This window comes from Lepidochelys olivacea, assembly GCF_965140295.1.
Source record: "Lepidochelys olivacea isolate rLepOli2 genome assembly, chromosome: 8".
Lineage (NCBI taxonomy): Eukaryota > Metazoa > Chordata > Testudines > Cheloniidae > Lepidochelys > Lepidochelys olivacea.
This window is the reverse complement of record NC_140418.1, coordinates 104,011,662-104,031,642: the sequence shown is the minus strand read 5'-3', so window position 1 is coordinate 104,031,642 and position 19,981 is coordinate 104,011,662. Positions and strand designations below refer to the sequence as shown.

Sequence of the window (19,981 nt, the reverse complement as noted above, 5' to 3'; positions counted from 1 at the left end):
TTTGCTGACTGGTGAAAAGAGGAGGGTATAGTTTGGACCTCAGCTAGACTTCACTCCCCACTAGCAACACAAGGACTGCAACCATTGCCCCATGCTTAGGTATACAATAAGGAATGAGGAGCACGGAGAGGAGTAAGGGAGTAAACCGGTGCTGGGCTAGTCACAATCTAGCCCTAAATTGTCAAGCTTCCCCTTTGAACTGTAAGGGGTAGAGGCCATGTCTCAAGGCAGCACAACTCTCCATGGATATGTTCACATTGCAGCAAAAAGGGACACCACGTCCATGGTAGCAAGTCTCAGAACCCTGGTCAACTGACTCAGGCTCCTGCTACAGAGCTAAAAACAGCAGGGCAGACATTCCTGCTTGAACTCTGAAACCTGGTGAGGGGGCAGGATCTCAGAGCCTGAGCAGGAACATCTACACTACTATTTTTAGCCCCTTAGCGCAAGCCCAGGTCAGTAGACCCGGGTTTATTGCAGTGTAGACACACCACATGCTCCCAGGCCCAGATTACACAGCCTCCAGAAGGTGTGTGTCTCAAAATACTGAATATAGCAATGCAAGACTGCAATTCTTAATGCAAGTGCATGCAATCTGGTGCACAGTCAGGAATGCAATTATGATCACTTGAAACAATTTTTTTTGATCTCTAGTTCAAGTGCAGAGTGACTGGACATTGAGAGTTGCATTGCTTAGAGCCATTCATCTGTTCGCCTCTGAACCACACCTCCCACATTGAAAAAACAACAACAAACCCTGTACTCTAACTGCAGTTTCAAATGCTATTTCATGTTGAGGATCCAACACACAGTAGCTTCACTGTTCTTGGACAAACCAGCAAGTACTCAACCAAGCCAATCTAAACTAACCTGAACCTTGACCCAGACGTTCACACTCTGGAGTTACTGACCAAGCACCTGATTCAGATAGTAGCATTCATTCTGTGGTACTGAATGTTAAAGCTGCAACATACAGGTTCGTTTTGTGGTTCAGCTGGGAATGTCCAGATGTGCATGAGTCTAGAGGACCAATAAGATCTTGTATCAGGAGGGTGCAATTCCATTGGCCTCACTGAAGTTACTTGCTTCTACTAGATTTAATGTGGCCCCCTGATTTATAACCATGGTCGTTATGGTTGTGCGGCCCTTTCAGATGGTATACAGGTACTACTCAGAATGAATTAAGTTCATGCCTTAGTCTACCTCCTTGCTTGAAGCAGCCTCTTGGACAGAAGTCCCCAAACTGTGGGACATGCCCCCTTGGGGGATGCTGAGGAATATTTGGGGGAGCGTGGCAGGGGCCCAGGCCAGCACCCACTGGGGAAGGTGGGGAGGGAGAGCCACCCAGCTCTGCTTCTGGCTACCAGCCCCATGCCCAGGCCTCCAACTCCGCTCCTGGCTCCGTCCCAGCTGTGGCCCCAGGCTTGGCCCCCTTACCCCTGTCTGCACCCCCTCCCCCCCCAGGAGCCACAGCCCTGCTCCGGGGCAAGGGGGGGGGTGAGATAAAAAGTTTTGGGACCACTGCTCTAGGAGCTAAATTCTGATTTCTGTTACAGCAATGTAAATCCAGAGTATCACTGAAGTCAGTAGTATATCTGAAACCCTATGGCCCTGTGATTCTACTTTGTTTTCTGACTACTAAAAAGTTTAACTGGCTGTCATTTTATCCACAAAGTCTCTGTTCAGTCATATTTTTGGATTACCCCCCCAAAAAAGTACAGTGACAATTTCTTTTTAAACTCACGTTTGGACATTTCTGCCACGCATATACTTTAAATGAACTACTACTAGGGGAAAAACAAACACACACACACAAACAACAAAGTGTAGACAATGTTTAGAATTCAGTAGCTAACAGCTGCCTTCAATACTAGGTCAGAATAAAAGATTCAAAAACCTGCTACTCTAGATCTGTTCCAGAACCTTCCATAGTTTTAACAAACCAATACCAACTAAGCAAGCACAGGAGGCTCTAGCTCTTTGCACTGCAGTGTTTAAAAAAAAAAAAAAAAAAACCACGAACCACCACCTTGTAACCATAGAATCATAGAATATCAGGGTTGGAAGGGACCCCAGAAGGTCATCTAGTCCAACCCCCTGCTCGAAGCAGGACCAATTCCTAGTTAAATCATCCCAGCCAGGGCTTTGTCAAGCCTGACCTTAAAAACCTCTAAGGAAGGAGATTCTACCACCTCCCTAGGTAACGCATTCCAGTATTTCACCACCCTCTTAGTGAAAAAGTTTTTTCCTAATATCCAATCTAAACCTCCCCCACTGCAACTTGAGACCATTACTCCTCGTTCTGTCATCTGCTACCATTGAGAACAGTCTAGAGGCATCCTCTTTGGAACCCCCTTTCAGGTAGTTGAAAGCAGCTATCAAATCCCGCCTCATTCTTCTCTTCTGCAGGCTAAACAATCCCAGTTCCCTCAGCCTCTCCTCATAAGTCATGTGTTCCAGTCCCCTAATCATTTTTGTTGCCCTTCGCTGGACTCTCTCCAATTTATCCACATCCTTCTTGAAGTGTGGGGCCCAAAACTGGACACAGTACTCCAGATGAGGCCTTACCAATGTCGAATAGCCAGGTACGTGATGATTTCATGGGATCTCACAAGTCAAATGGGGGGCCTAGCAAGAATATTGTGATGCTGGTGGTAATTTTTCCTCAGTCAGTCTTATACCACAGACAAAATACGATGTTGGGGGTTACCATTCTGGCAGAGCTGATCTTTACACATGAAGATCATGTCCATTCTCAGCTTTGGCTTAATATTCTCCACCACTGCATTCGTGCAGCTCCATTGTAGGAAGCTGTAGTGTAGACAAACCAATGCAGGTGGGTGTTTTTTGTTTTTAAGTCACTGTTAACTGAACTTCCAGTGGGAACGAACCAGACCTGTCCAGACAGAGCAGGAGTCCTTCCTACTCTCCAGGAATGGGACAGAATTTGCCCCAAATTTGTTTCTTCACATCTACGGATTCCACACATCAGTAGGCTTAAGTTGGGAAGTTATATAAACAGAAATAAATACAATTAACACGATCATTTCTGTCTCAGTTAAAAGTCCATGAAAGCGTGTTGGTTTTTCTCCATAGCCTTTATTAATTCAGATATTACTGATACTGTACTGCTACACCAAAAGGCAAAAAACTGCCATGGAAGGAAGTTTATGAATGACAAAGGGCTTCTTCTTTGGGCTCCTCTAAAAGAGCATTTAGTTTGTGGCAAGCCGGGGTGTGAATTTACTTCGCACTAGCTTGCCATGCACTACTTGCCCATAAACAACCCTGCTGACACGCACTAACAGTTTGCAAGTATGCTTTAACCCAGTCCTGTTTCAAAGCAGGATAGATACTTAGTGTGGGGCAGGCAAGTGTGGAGTAGATTCACCCCCCAGCTTGCCACAAACTAAATCTTCATTTAGACAAGCCCTTTAGAATGTGATCCTCTGCACATGGATAAGGTCCTAATCTTTGCAGGCTGCTAGGTATATGTTGCTTGTTTGCGCACTATGGAGCTATTTCGCAGATCTTCTTCTGTTCGGAGCAATGGTTCTCAACGAGGGGTACGTGTACCCCTGGGGGTACACAAGGGTCTTCCAGGGAGTTGAGTACCCATCTAGATCAGCGTTTCCTCAATCTGAAGGCTCTAGCTCCCAGGTGGGGGGTAGGAGACAGGTTTAAGGGGATTGCAAATACAGGGCCAGCGTTAGGGAGTGGCAAGCACAGCAACTGCCCGGGGCTCCATAAAGTTAAGTTACATGCTTCAGCCCCACCACCTGAGGCTCAGGCTTTAGACAAGGCCCACCAAGTAAAAAAAACAGGCTCAAGTATCACACTGAAATACAAGTACAATATTTATATTTCAATTGGTTTATTTTATAATTAGATGATAAAAATGAGTCAGCAATTTTTCAGTAATAATGTGCTGTGACACTTTTGTATTTTTATGTCTGATTTTGTAAGCAAGTCGTTTAAGTGAGATGAAACTTGCGGTTCTTAACCTTTCCAGACTACCGTACCCCTGCTTCAGAGCACTGGGAGCTTTAACAAAGAGCTGACATGAGCCCTGCACTTCAGGGAACCAAGAGCTCTGTATGACTGCACAGGTGTTGCATTAGTCTCCCCGCTATGATTTGGGCTTCCCCTTCTTCCCTTCCCTATGCCAGATAAACATCAGTTCTTAGTCTCACAAGCTTGCCTGCTTGTTGATGTTATTCTACAGTCAGAAATATTTGAGTGAAATATGTAACATAGGAAAAGGGACAGGCAACAGATTTTGGGCATAACCCTGTAAACCCTTACTCATGTGAGTAGCCTTTTTTCAGGAGAGTCATCTCATTGAAGTGAAGCAGGTAGTTCTATTGTATAAAAGTGTTTGCTGGACAGGGCATTTTGTTTCAAGAGAACCTGGGACCAAACCTTGTAACTCAGTCACCCAAAGGATTGGACTGAAGTTAGTGGGACTATTCACATGAGTAGGGGTTGCAGGACCAGGCTCCAACTATCAGTTTACCCAGAATGTGTAATAAGGTTAAAGGCCCAAATACTTCTGATATTTCTTGCTTGACTTTTTTTTTTCCAGCCTGGTAGTACTGTAATCTACTGGAAGCTACTTGAACAAAGTGCTGGATGTGAAAATATTTTAGGCTCTGCAACATAGAACTATGAACAATGGGACAGAGGCTTTTCATTTATGGGTTTAGCAAGTGCCTTTTACTCCAAACGTATTGCAGCAGTGAAGCAGCTACCAACCACACTGATGCTTTTACAGAATTTGTACAGTGATAAATTAGAGAATTACATAAATGATCTTAAGACAGTGGTGTGTGGATACTGGTAAAAGCTAACAGCAGTAGAACTAGAGGAAGTTCTGTGGTACATCTCTGTGTGTGAAAAGTAAATAAAAAAAATAAGGCATTAGACGTCAATCCCAATTTGTGAAGGACTTTAACAAAGTCTATTTCATAAAACTATACCTGACAAACAAAATATTGAGTTAAAAGCCTACAATAAAGTGAGGATAAAAAGGAAATGAAAATTGGAGTGTAGGGTGTGCAGAATACAAAACTTCCTTGAAAATGGAGCTGTGTCTTTCCACAGTCTATTCCTGAGGCACAAATCTGATCTTACATTGGTGACAGAGGAGTAAATCCACTAGGTCAATTGAGTTATGCTGCAGTAAGATCAGAATCAGGGCCACAAACTTTTTTTTTCTGAGACATGAAAGCAGCCATGTCTCAAAATGACAGAGTGCATTTGTTTCTCTCTCTCTTATTAAAGCATGAAAACGTTTAGCACCAGGGAAACAAAACACACAAATTCTTCAGAACAGCTTTAACACACACCTCATTTCCAAAATCCAAGGCTGCAACTGAACAAGACATTTCTTCACCTGCATCAGTGAGTTACTGAGATTAGATCCAGACTTCTGTGACTGCCTGGTATGGATCACTGAATTACAGATTGCCCCTCCCACCGTGTCTCAAGAACCAAGATCTTTTATTGGACCAGCTTCTGTTGGTGAGAGATACAAGCTTTCGAGCCACACAAAGCTTTTCTTCAGGCTTTTACTTATGCATGGGCAAGAGCCATTTTTTAATACTAGCATAGTTTTGCTAAAGCTTGCTTGTTAACAACCCTAACCTCCTCCAGAACCTGCTCTCTAAGATCAACTCTAGTCTAAAACAGAGTCTGTTGGAAAAACTGATTTCTGAATGGAGACAGCACTTCAGCCAATGGCAGCAAAGTACTGGGATCGTATGTTGCATGACATCAGCACACAGAATGTAGCTGTGCAATTTCCAGCAGGTAGTTTTGGCAGAGCTGTTCTACAGAAGTGAAATACAATTTCCTTCCCCCCCCCCCCCCCCGAGATGCAGGCACAGAGATTAGACGTCAGCAAAGTTATAGTTCTGATGCTTTTTCTTGAATGCATAGGGATTTGTTTAGATGCTACTCAAAACGCAATACAAATAGAAACCTCTAAGTCAAATCTTGTCCACAGCCAGTCTAAAGAACTAAGCATGCTGGCGATATATTACTGAGTTTTAAACATTTCCTAATTCTCCCCCCTCTTTACAAGGGAATTTAAATCTTTCAAGTCAATGGGCCATACTCACCCCCGAAGTAACTAGTGATATACATACTTCACTTAAGTTACAGCCAATATCAATTTAGTCCAATTGCCCTTTTCCTGCAAAAATGTTAAAAGGATCGTTTTCTTAAAACCAAAACCAAAAAAAGCAATTATAAATCTAAAGAACCAAAATGTGGATTTTTTTAGCCAGGACTAATTCAGGAGTTATGGTCTGTGATAAAGGCAGCTGCCCCCAAGAAAAAGCAATTGCGTTGATTTTAGTAATGCTAGATCACCAAGTGGCATCTAGTTCCATCACATACTCAATTTATTCCCTGGCTGCAGTATTTGCATGAGAGATAAAAGTCTGCAGTTAATTAAACTTTAATTTAAGCTTTTGAGACAGATGCCAATGAGACTAAAAATGTCTGCATTACTGAACCTTTCTTCTAGTATTTTCCTAGGGACATAGGATTTACAATGGGAAGTGCAGAAAAGTGCTGAACTGCAAGACTAATTTGCAGAACCATGGCTCCCAATCAGTAGGCTGGAGTCAATTGTGGGTCACAGCAATTTTGTAAAGTAACTTGAGGATTTTTGTTTAACTATCCCTCTTTCTTTTTTTGGTAACCCTCTAATACAAATGCTGCTCCCTCCCTCCCACCCTCCACACACACCCACACACACTTTAGGACAAGTGGATCACAACAGATCAGTGGGATTCCAAGCTGAGTTCTAGGTTTGAGACAACCGATTAATATTCTGGGGGGTCATAATGCAATGTTGTATAAGGTAGTGCCATTATTGTGGAAGCATCTAGCTACTCTATAGTTAGGACTATATTTTCAAGTGGGCTCAGAACAGGACAAATTCCTCTCTAAAAGTAGGTGAGGGTGGTGTGAAATTCCACACCAGATTCATTTTATGCCCTCTGAATATTCTATATAGTTTTTGCTTTCTTCCCCCCCCCCCCCATTACTTTTAATACATCTCAGTGCAATTTTTCTTTGGGAGTCCTACATTTTTCATTGTTGACCAATCACAAAACTTGATAGAGAAGTGTATCTTGAGTAGGTCTGCTGCAAAAAGTTGTTTCTTTATTCAAAGTTGTGTTTAGGGTACTTTTTAGCTGTTATTCATGGCATAATTGAAAGCTTATGTGCAGTGTATGCAACAGAGAAACCCCCTGAAGGAGGAAACCTCGTTCATCAGGAACTTTTGTTAGAAATTTGTAACCTGCAACAGAAGGGCTCATGTGCACCTGCTGACATAAAGGTTCATGCACAGCTACTGACAGAAAATATTCTGTCAGCCACTGTGATTCTATCCAACCCCTTGCCAAGTCCCCATCCCCAATTCAGTATTAGGAAATGTATACACAAGACTTCATTGTGAAGTAGGGATGTTAACCTCCCACCCCAAAATACAGCTCCACAAAAGCAAGGTAACGAGTAGGTAAACCATTCAAGAGTAGATACCCTCTACTTCTCCATCCACCTTACCATAGATACCATGGACCATGCACCACAACCTTAACTCTGCCCATCTAGAGATGCCAGTCTTCCATGAAACCTTTTACCAAATTATTCTCGTCCAACACAGCCAACTACTAGGCCAAGAATTCACAACTACTACTATTGGGAGAAAAAAACATGGTAAAGGTGTGCATGCAGAATGGTGAAAGGCAGACAAGAGTTAAGATGTATGGATGGTGGGCAGAGGAACAGAAAGCATGGAAGATGGCTCAATTTTGTTTTCTTGCTTTTGTGGGTTTGTCAGGTATGGCGTGTGTAACAAGTCAAACTGCTTCACAACAAAGTTTTGTGTTGGATATGTTCAGATTCTTATGCTATGTCCATCACCACAGCATTCAATTTTCAAACTTAACTGTAATATGATTGTCATCATTAAACCAGGGTAAAGTTTCCCCCACCCCACTGCAACCCCTTGGGTGAGCAAATCGTGAAAATTGTTTTCATATGTTCATTGGCAAAGTGCTAAAGGTGTTTACTATGCAAAAGAAACAGTCCTCATTCTTTTTTCATTTACACTGGTATAAATCCAACTGAAGTTGGAGGGCCAGATTTTCAGTTACCCCCCAATTCACTCATGTCAGCTCCTTGATCTTCAGCTAATCCCTGCAGGAGTTTCAAGCAGTCTCAGGGATATCAGATGACGATATGGCTGGAGTGCTGCAGCCATGCCCCTTTCTACTTCCATTGAAGGCCAGGTGGGAAGGTAGTGCAGAGCAAAGCTGTCCTGGGTTGCACAAAGGCATCATGATGGTCTTCCTATAGAACATCACAGCCACTTCAAACTTCACATTTGAAGCACGAAGATTTAAATATTTCCGAAGTATAGGCCCGTAGCATACCATTTTACTAACAATCTTCATCCGCAATGTAGTGCCAATGTACATAAACTATTCAGATTCCATCCTGTAGAGATCAGGGATACACGTAATGAACTGACTATTGTATACAGTATAACAGACCAAATTTACTGTTGCAGTAATTCCACTAACTCTAGCAAAGCTACACCAAGAATGAACATGTTTATTTAACATATTACTTTCCTTGGCTATTTCATAATTGCTTGCATCTAGAAGGTTATAAAGCTAAAATAACTAGATGGAAAAAAGTTGCACAATTCAAATAGCAAGCATTCTTATTAGCACTTTAACGATCTGTTGCGTATCTGCTACTGAAACTAAGTAAAACAGCAGATATAAACTACATTACTTTATTACCAGACTTGGAAGGATTTGATTATTCGTAAATGTCGATTGCATTGCACATACACAAATTGACAAAAAATATTTTCATCGATAATCAAAATTTACAGATAAGCAAAGAAAGAAAAATGTGGTTTGAAAACTTAGAGCTTAATTTAAGGATATTTACAATTTGTGTTTTAACGATTGCAAGGCTTTAACTTTTTGAAACTCAACATCAACTGCCATTCAGTAATTATTGTCTGACTCCCCCCCGCACCTCTAATTTCCCACAATTGTGAACATTTAAATTGATAAAACACAAAAATGTTCTAAAATAAAAATCTAGCAAAGTTAAGAATACAAGAACGGCCATACTGGGTCAGACCAATGGTTCATCTAGCCCAGTATCCTGTCTTTCAACAGTGGCCAATGCCAGGTGCTTCAGAGGAAATTAATAGAACAGGTAGGTAATCAAGTGATCCAGCCGGTCATCTATTCCCTAGCTTCTGGCAAATGGAGGGTAGGGACATTTCAGAACATGGTTTCGCATCCCTGCCTATCTTGGCTAATAGCCATTGATGGACCTTTCTTTTTTAAAAACCCTGTTAAAGCCTTCACAACATCTGCTGACAAAGAGTTCCTAGGCTGTCTGCATTGTGTGAAGAAATACTTTTGTTTGTTTTAAAACTGCTGCCTATTAATTTCATTTGCTAACCCCTAGTTCTTGTGTTATGAGAAGGAGTAAATAACACTTCCTTATTTACTTTCTCCACACCAGTCAGGATTTTATAGGCCTGTATCATATCTCACCTTACTTGTCTCTTTTCCAAGATGAAAAGTCCTAGTCTTATTAATCTCTCCGCATATGGAAGCTGTTCCATACCCCTACTCCTATTTGTTGCCCTTTTCTGTACCTTTTCCAATTCCAATATTATTTTGAGATGGGGCGACCACATCTGCATGCAATATTCAAGATGTGAGCATACCATGGATTTATACAGATGCAATACATTTTAAAAAAAATCTAATTCTGCCAAGCCAATTTATGACAATGTATTCTTCTATAGATTTGCAGAACATCCAAGGAAAGTTAATTTTCTACAAGGTACACTTAATTAGCTGGAACTGTTAGTGCAGCAATTATTAACTTACTCTGCACTAATCAACTTCAGATCAAGAGGATTGTTCCAGGATGGCGGACACACAATGAAGAAAAGTTTACACGTTAGTCACCAAAAAGGATAAGTATTCCAAAATACAACTCCTGATCTACCTTGAGAAACAGGCAGATGCCACAGCACTTCTTACAACCCTCTTAAATCACAAAACCTCAGATGACTGCAAGTCCTTGGGTCCCATGTATATATTACTATCATGGTTTTCTTGACCCAACTGACATATTTGGATCACAGCTAGCGAGTATCAATTTCTGGTGTGTGTGTATTAAGTGCAATTTTAGGAATTAAAATTTCCCTGTGAGAAGGAAAGATGTGAGTCTGTAGGTCAAGGTAACTATTTTCTTTATTCTCCTAGCTGTAGACAGCCACCAAGAAAGTCACTTTCAATGGACAAGGAGGATGGTGGGGAAAGACAACTACTTTCCCTAGAGGTTCAAAAAGTGTAGCAACTGCACATGCCAGGCATGAACTCCCAGGAGGGACTACTGACCCTGGAAGTCACCCACAGGAACATAGTCACAGGTGAGAACTGACTGGTTGATTTCGAATCCCACCTCTTGAAATCTGGAGGGAATCTGAAGCAAAGCTTTTTGCAACTTTTCTGCAAGAAATAGAGTCTTTTCAATCTGCCATTAGACAGTCAAACAACCCTATTTTCATACCATTAGCTAAATATCCCTCAAATGCAGTAAATGCTCTTGGTATCTTCTGAATTTATATAGAATAAAATACAGATCAAGAGACACTTTAACACTATCCAAAACTTCTGATACTAGTCTGTTTAGATCAAGATGAAAAGCTAGCCCTGAGTGAACAAGTCCGGAATTTAAGGGAAGCATGAAGTCTGAGAACCACACAGGGCAAGAATGGGGTTTCATGTGAAGGGGATAAGGTTTCTATTTTTAGAGTGCTTGCCTTTGATAGTGACGGCAATACAAACGGATACGTATTTTCCCTTGGGACCAAAAGGAACAAGTTCAGCTGACCCCATCTGGTGACTCAAGTTGAACATCTATCGTCTTGGGAGTCCATTCGCCTGGTACTACTGTGACTCTTCCTAGGCATGTTCTCCACACTCTAAATGTGTGTTGCTCTGCAACAGATTTCATTATATCTCCTCCCAGAACAGCAGCAAATGGCTGATTCCATATGGGGTTCCATTCTCTTCTCATTCCCCCATTGCTGGTCTATTGCTAAGGCTACATCACAAACTACTGAACAGAGGAGAAGGTGGCCTGAAGAGCTCACCTCACTGATTTAAGCTCCACTTTGTTGAAGTTGGGGATGGAGAAGTGATCCTAGAGAAGGGGAGATGCCAAAAAGAGTCTGAAGAGCACTAAATTGGCCACAGCTGCTGGTCAGAAGAAATGCAACCTAGATTGCTAGATACAGAATAAATTTAGTACAGGCACTAATTGTGCTCTGCTTTCTTTGAACTAGACACATTTTGTATGGGCTGAATACTGTGTATGAGAACTCAAAATGCCAACCGAAGTTATTTCTTCTTCTACTGTACTTTTGGTAGATGTGAACATATTCCAATACATTATTCTAAAGATTAGGCCCCCATCCCCAAACCACAAACACTTCCCCATTGCTTTTTGGGCACGGTAGTGAAGTATATCAAGTTTAAGACTTTAAAACAGATGACTCCCCTATTCCCTCCCCCAAGCCAGCCCAAGAACGAGCCATTAAAAATGCAACATAGCATAAGATGGTCCTTGGTTACATAGCAATGGTGCAAATCTTAATTTGACATCTAGATATTTTGATGAGCCCATTAGATAGAATATTAAAGCAGCCAAAAGATTCAGTGCCCCCTATAGAGATTTTATATAAATGACTTTTCAGATAGACTACAAAATCTGCTCTTCAAAGAAAGATATAAGTAGTATGTTTATAAAACTGATGAGCAGGGACTTCTCAAATGGATATACACCTTTTGGTGAAATTCTGGCCTCATTTAACAATCTGCGTCAACATAGCACACACATCCAGCTTGTGTCTTCTACACTTCTGATATCAGGAAAAATCAAAACATCACACTGTAATGCATACAGAGAAACACCAATGAAGTTTCAGAGTAGCAGCCGTGTTAGTCTGTATCCGCAAAAAGAAAAGACTTGTGGCACCTTAGAGACAAGTACTTTTTTTTTTCCTTTTTGCGGATAGACTAACACGGCTGCTACTCTGAAACCTGTCATTATGCAAGGCACTGAATTTAGCGAAAGCTTATGCTCAAATAAATTTGTTAGTCTCTAAGTTGCCACAAGTACACCTTTTCTTTTTACCAAATTAAATTATTATTCATGGCACTGCCCAACAATGCTAAAGGAAGAAACTAAGAGAGAAATGACTCATTGAAACAATCAACATGAGATGATGTAAGGCACTCTGCTGCTTTAGTAATGGGTGCCAATATATATTTCTAAAACGAATGCCTACCTATTCCAACTAATATACATTAACAGCAAGAATACCGCATTCACCAGCTGCAACCTGACCAGCGTTAAACAACTATTTCACAGAATCTGTTGGTTGGCTTAACAATAAAATAAAAAAAGTAATGAAAGTGTTGCACATAGACGCATGCATCACTATAGGCTGAAGACTGAGGTCCTTATGTAGACAAGACTTCTGTTGTCTTCAATGAGAGTTTGCCTTAGGATATTTGCTCACTAGGAGAAAGAAAATGTGACTTGAACATAGAAATTCTGGTCAGCCAAGGTATCAGCTACATCATCACACCAGATTTCCTCCTCCTTGCAATTCTTCTTCACTGAAGTGTTTTAATTCTGCAGCTCTTTAATGCTTTATTTTTGTCCGAAAGATTTTATGGTGAGGAATGTATTAATTTCAGTACCCTTTTAATTTCTAATATTTTACAGAAAGGGGTATCACATTTCAGTTTTAAGGGATCATTGATATTTAAAAACTGAAACGCACCTCATATACATAGAAGTTAGTTAAGGAAAAAGAAAAGGAGTACATGCATCCGATTAAAGAACGCTTATGCTCAAATAAATTGGTTAGTCTGTAAGGTGCCACTAGTACTCCTTTCCTTTTTGGGAATACAGACTAACACGGCTGCTACTCTGAAACCTGTCATTAGTTAAGGAAAAGAACCAGAATTCCACATCTTGCCGCAAAATTGTTTCATCATGCAGATTCATTATGTGCATTGTCAGAAGTTCTTCATCTAGCATTAATAAATCTTAAAAAAAAATAAAGCAGGTATCCAAGACCATCCACAGAGAAATGCTCATGAAACTGTGAAATTCTTTAAACACCAAATAGCAGCTGGTCAGCAGGAGCTTATACAAGACTTAGTAGGTATGGAAGCACAACATAATTTATCTTACATAGCCTATATTTTAACTTTATAGCTTAAAAACAGGCAGACCACAGGCCAAATCCAGACCACCAGATACTTCTGAACAGACCGCATTTTTTTTTTTTTTTTAAAGCTCATCATCATTGCTATGTGAAAAATGTTTCTCTGGAGTCTGGACCTTGACCATACCTTGGCCAAGAAATTTGGCCCTCTGGAAAAAAAAACTGGCTACCTCGGCTTAAAATGTCACAGCTTAAAAAACCCCACTCATCCAAGAAATCAGGAGTGGACCATTATACAGAGTCCATTTCTGAAGAATTTAAGCTTATTTTGAAAAAGTTACTGTGTTTCATGGTTGCAAAGATAACCTACCAAATGCAAACCAATGTACTGTTTTCTTCATGAGCCTGCAGCCAGTGTCCCTTGCTGCTCAGCATCCACAAGCTGCAGGCACAAAGTGAAATGAACAAAACTAACCAATTGCACTACTTCCTACTCAGGACCCCATGGGCAACAGTGAAACTGACACGAATCTGACTCTGCAGGTAGTGCTTGGGACAACTATGTTCAGCAGCAAAAGAAACTCCAAGAGAAGGCTCCTTTGAAGCAGCAAAGGTAGAAGGTAGTTGGGTACCAACTAATCAGAGGTGATAAACAAGATGAAGCCTCCCAGAGAGGTTCAAGGGATCGCATTCAAGAACAAATAAAACAAATCCCACACCCAGGAAATAAGACAGGCTGGGGGGGCTAGGCCAGGCCTCTCATTAGGGCATTTCTCCACATTTTATGCCAATCCCTGGCTTGTAGGAGTCTCACATTTTTTCAAGCCCTGTACTCCAGAGAAAAGTGTAATCTAATTTTGTAGCAATAAGAATACTTCTCCTAGCCTGCAGAATAAGTCTGAATTAATGCACTTCATTGACAGATGAAGAGCAACATTCCCTAACATTTAGGGCTACCAAAAATGAGAACTAAGAAGAAGTGGAATGCAAAAGTCAGCCATGCAATGATAACAAAACCAAAAAAACCCCACAACTCATTACAGCAGTCATTAAAATCAAAACTGGCAGAAGTAGTCTAGGAATAATGAATCCTCCCGGACACCTCACCTGCCTCCTCCCCCCGCCCACTGAGTTTAAAGATAAATAGCTTGAATCCAAGTCTCTTATTTCATAAAATGTTGTTAAATATATGTCATCTATTGAAGCCTATTCACTCTGTTGTGCCACACCAAAGTAGTGATTTGTGCAAGCTCTACTTTCTCTACAGAAAGTTTGTTTTAAGTTTCTTTTCTCTGCAATTTTAAACATACACAAATAATTTTGCTCCAAAAATCTGTACTTCAGGAGATTTATTCTACACATATAGAAGTGAAATGAAGTCAATGGTTTTAATTCACTTTTGCAAGGGTGTAAGAGCAGAATTGGTCCAGTAATAAGAATGTCTGTAATCAACTTAGATATAAGAAAAAGAATAGCAGAGTACTGAGAATTTATTATTAACCTGTATCTGTCCTATCCCTGGTAACCAGAAAACAAATTCTATCTAGGTTCTTCTGCCTTGTTATTCACCAGCATCTGACTGCCAGTGAACACCAACCAAGTTTGAGGAGCCACCTTCAATGGTCATTCTAAATTTTATCTACTACATGTAGAGTCTGACACTGCACTAATTCAAATAAGAGGGAATTTTGCCCTTGACCACAAAAGGAGCAGGAACAGGTCTACAGTTTTCAGTGTACATATGTTAAGCGGTTAGAAAGTGTTTATTTTTTAAAATTAATTGCAACCACCACTTAAAAGGGCAAGATCATCCTAAAACTAGTCAAAACTGAAATATACGTTCCCATCTGAATTATCTGTCCTCTTCATCATGTGAGCACACTGCTAACTATTGTACAGTTTGTTAAGCCTTTTTAAACCACTGATTTTTTAAATGTAGACTTGGTCTACACAGACTTAACTATGTCACTTAGGGGTGTGGATTTTCTAAACCTGAGCAACGCAGTTATACCAACCAAACTCCTGGTGTAGACAGCGCTATGTTGACAGCAGAGCTTCTCCCATCGACATAGCTACCGCCTCTCGGACTTCTCCTGTTGGTGTAGGTAGTTGGTAGAGGTAGTGTCTTCACTAAGCAGCACAGCTGCTTTGGTGCAGCTGCAGTCAAATTTGGGCCTACCAGCCTTTGAGCATCCCTTTAATACTGCATTAGGAGAATTAGTTACTATTAGAAGCTATATCAGCAAATAGATCCCATTGCCCATCAGCAAAACTTCTTTAAACTTGTGGTTTTGTTTCTAAGGCACACAAAAGAAAGCTGACTAATCTCTAATTTGTAAATAAACCAAAGGATCTCTGCCAACATCTATATTTCATAGCCAAATATTGTATTTCTATTGATTTTCATTGCACTGTGACAGAATAAATTCTCCTCTCAGAACTTTACAGATCAGATAAATTGGTGGTAAAATAAATGAGAACACATGCTAGACAAAACTCAAAATGGGTGGGTGGGTGAGGAAGTAGTTCTAAGTCCTACAAACCAGAAGCAAAGGGGCACCTAAGCAGGTAATCAAGATTTAATGTTCTACAGTTCCAAGTTGAACTCAGATGACCTCTGAAATCAATCCAAGATCCCGTTAAAAAAACTCCTTACAATACAGCCAGAAGTTCACTTGTTGCAAACGTGAACAACTATGTGGTTAAATGCAGTGTTACTGCTATGTTAAATGCAGTAACATATTTGTGAGAGACGCTGTCTTTTCAGGTGCGAAGTCTCAGAACTTGGTCAAGTTAATGGTTATCTGAATTTAAGTGACAGATTAATTCAAACATTGTTAACTAGAGTTATTCTAATATTAGAATATTGTGATGCAAACATCTGTCTATGTTAATCCTGATTAGAAAAACTAGTAGTGCATGAACAACAGATTGTTTGTTTTCATTATTACATGCAATTGATGGTTAGTTGTCTTCACAACCATGGAAGATGTTCTGGTCTTCCACCTGCTAATACAATTCACAGAGCCACAAACCACATACAAATACTACGGCCACATTATGCCAATAATCCATTTTATTAAATATTATCATGCCAAGAAAAAGCAAGGAGAGGGAAAAGGTGTTTTAAGAAAGCAGAAGTCACTTTCCTGCTACAACTTTAAATACAATGCTAGCTGCATATAATTTTATAACATGTTTTAAAGAGGATGTATTAGAACCATGGACTTAATTTACCATAATCTATGTAAGAACAGACCATCCCATTCCAGTGTTTAGGTAATAAGAGGACAAAAATTTAAACAAGTTGGCATATGCTTATAATCCTGATGCTGCTTCCTTTGGGGAAGAACCCTCCCCCCCCCCACAAATAAAGTTCCATGGTTTTCAACAGGAGCAGGATCAGCTTTTCCCTTCGTGACTTTTATTTGAGCCTTGACACTGTAGCATATTTAGAATACAGAAAACCATGTCTCTGCCCTGAGGAATTTAACTCTACCTAAAGTGCCATATTCATCTATATACAGGCAACTGCATACATACAAACCTAATGAGGCCCCTGCAATAACATGTAACATTGCATGGGTTTGAGGTTAAAGGTGACATCTCACATTAGATTCTCCTTGCTTTTATTTGTATCTGAACTATAGACACTGGACTGTAATGAAGAGCAGACATCCTAGACTGAAGCCATTGGGGGTCTAGAGTCAATAAATGTCAATATTCTAGTCTAGGGTGTGAAGGACAACGTTGTTTCCAGAACTGTGAGAGGACAGCCAATAGACTTACCTCCTTTAGAGGCTTTATGATTTCCCATGCATCCTGTTAGTCTGTAGGCTATTCAGACAATACGTCAACTACTCACAGATATGGGTTGCTGGGCAGACACAAATTTTGCACTAAAAAACCATCAACTTTTTATTGGCAAAGGTTTAAATTCAGTTCTAGTGTAAATGAGGGCAATTCCAGTCACTTTGGCCCAAAATGTCTCAATTACACAATTTAGCAAGGGGATTTAAACAACCACTACTTGAACATGAAAAATTCCAGCCCCTTAAGTGAATTTTATCATACTGTGGATAAAGAAAACCCCTGGAACCAACATCATCATCATCTTCCCCCTCCCTGCACTCTTGCAGTTAGAAATTTTATACATACCCACATAAGCCAGCCTACACATTTTTAGTTGGACAGTAAGAGTTGGTCCTCTAAGACATTGAGTGTAACCTTCTAAGAGGTTCTCAGCACCTTATAGTATTGAGTCCTTAATACTTAAATTTCATCCCAGAGTTAAAACTGTACATAAAGAGTTAAAACCCCTGAAAATAAGGCTTCATAAAAGAAATACTGACAACCTTAACTACAGAAGCACTGCTTTAAAAGTCTACTCAGCACAGGTTTCATAGCTCAGGTTTCAAAGCTCCGTTGCACAGCAATGTTTATGAAGGGGCTATTAAAAAGCTATTTTCTGACCAATTCAGCAAGGTAGGCCTACATACTTCAGACATTAACATTTTCTTTTCATATGCTAGCAGCCTCCACACATCGAGCTGTTCCAAGGGCCATCTGAAAACATAATACCAACACTAAAAGATTTGGGGTCATCTAAGTTGCTTTTTACTATAGATAGGCACATATTAGCTGTTAACATGAGAAATTAGAATATATTTACTGAAATTATGATTGCCTATCTAGTAATGAAGGGAACAACCGAAAGGCAAACTGAACTTCATTAAACTTTCAAGAGTGGCATTTAGGAATATGTCAACTATGCAAGAATTTAAATGAGTGGTGGTCAGCACTCTCTCCAAAACTCTATCAAATCTATTTTGGATAAAATGTCAAAGTTACATGAGAAGGTAGCTAAGGCCAAAAATATTAAGAAAAGCTTTAAATCATCTAATTAGCCACATATCTAAAGAAACAGAACAGTCTACTCTACTGTACCAATTATAAAGTCACATGCAAGTATATACTTTGAGTACAGAGTCTTCCAAAATTCTCTTTTAAACCTCTCCAACAATATGCGAGTGCACATATGCTTTTATATAATAAAGGAAGTCTCCACTGCCCTTTTATTCTGCATACCACAGACCTTTAAATGTACATCCTGAGCTAAACAAAAATAGAGGCATGAAGTCCCCCTGCTTATTAAGGCTGCTCTCATACAGTTATACAAAGCATTAAGGTTACAGAATTCTGACAGTTTAATAATCAAACTATGAATTCTAGTAAGTTTAATGAAAAAATGTAACCAACTTTTCTCCTCTGATTTATCAGCCCTCTCCCCCACTTCCCACTCACTCCTCCCTAGCGGACACAAAAGAAAAGCCCTCTACCCCAGGCAAACTTGGAACAATACATTTTCGAGACACCATTTCTAGAAAAAGTTACATTTAAACCTTCCATACAATAACCTTTTTAAACACGACTAAAGTAGCCAAGAGTTTTCTCCCAGAGAATGCATTTAAAAAAAAAATCCAGTGCAGGTCTAGGATTACAGAGAATAAAATCTGCCAGATCCTAGAAACTATTTAACTGAAATTTAATTAACAGTATTTAAAACGAAAGAAACCGAGCGTGTTAAAGGATTACAGGCTCCACAAAAGACATGCAGGTAAAGATACTAGAAGAGAGCACTGAATGGGAACTGATCAGCAAATTCATCATCTTCAGCAATGAGCGAAAGGGAACATAGAGTAGAAAAGGGGGGCACTTGTCTCTCTCCCCCCACTGCCCCCCCCGGTTTTCTACTACCCTCTAAAGGGCATTTAGCTCTCGAAGCTTGCCGAAGATAAGCCATTAAACCCCCCCGGCTCCACAGACAATGGGTCAGAGTCGTCGCAAAGTTTCCATGCATGTCCGAGCCAGCGGGGCGGCAGTTCTCGCCCCGCAGCGCGCCCCGGATCTCACAGCCAGGAGGAGCGAGCAGCGGCCGCCCGGGGGGGGAAGATGGTCCCGGCCCTGAACGCAAGTGGCACAGGGCAGCCGGCTCCCCCTACCTGGAGGGTCCATCTCAATGTAGAAGATCAGCTCGGTGGAATAGGGCATCACCACCTCCCGCCAGTCCGGGTCATCGCCGTCCATGTCCCACACCGTGTTGTACATCGCGCCAGGCGGCTCCCGCGGGCGGCGGACGAACAGCGAGCGGCGGGCGGGGCGGGGGGGGGGTTAATGAAGAGTCCTGCAATAACTCCCCCCCCCTTAGAATATTATTTTAATTACAAAAATTAAAAAAACAAAGGGGGGGGTGGGGCAGGAGCCAGTCTCTGCCTCGCTAGACTATCGCGACAGCGGGGCGGCCGGGACCCCTCGCCGCAGGAGTCCCCTCCCGGAGGCGGCCGGTCGCCCGGATAACGCGCCGCGACTGGGGGGGGGGGTTGTTACGGACCCACCGAGGGTCCCCGCCCCCACGGCTGCCTGAGGCGGGCAGCAGAGGGCTCCGCACGCCGCTGCCCCCCCAGCCCGGGCTCGGCCAGCGCTACCGCCCGGCACGGAGCAGCCCCGCGCTCGGCTCAGGGCAGGGCGGGCAGCCCCCGGCGCCGCGCTCCCTGGCCGGCTCGCAGCCCCGCGCGCAGGGCGGAGCAGGCGGTTCCCAGTCCCTCGCGCAGTGCCCGGCTCCCAGCCCCGCTAGGTTTCATTTTAAGAGGCTCGGAGGGGCCCATCCCAACC

General features: G+C 41.5%; 1 protein-coding gene across 2 annotated transcripts in view; it reads right to left on the bottom strand.

The window, feature by feature from the left end:
- LOC311525082 (phosphatidylinositol 3-kinase regulatory subunit gamma) overlaps positions 1 to 19,463 on the bottom strand; it is a 43,643-nt gene extending 24,180 nt beyond the window's left edge. For both annotated transcript variants that reach the window (XR_014712675.1, XM_084636874.1), the window contains exon 1: positions 19,312 to 19,463. Coding sequence is in view for 1 of the 2 variants with exons in the window: in XM_084636874.1 (XP_084493000.1) it covers positions 19,312 to 19,417 (106 nt within the window). In the remaining variant the exon portion in view is untranslated. The remainder of the gene's footprint in view (positions 1 to 19,311) is intronic.
- Positions 19,464 to 19,981: the final 518 nt, after the last annotated feature.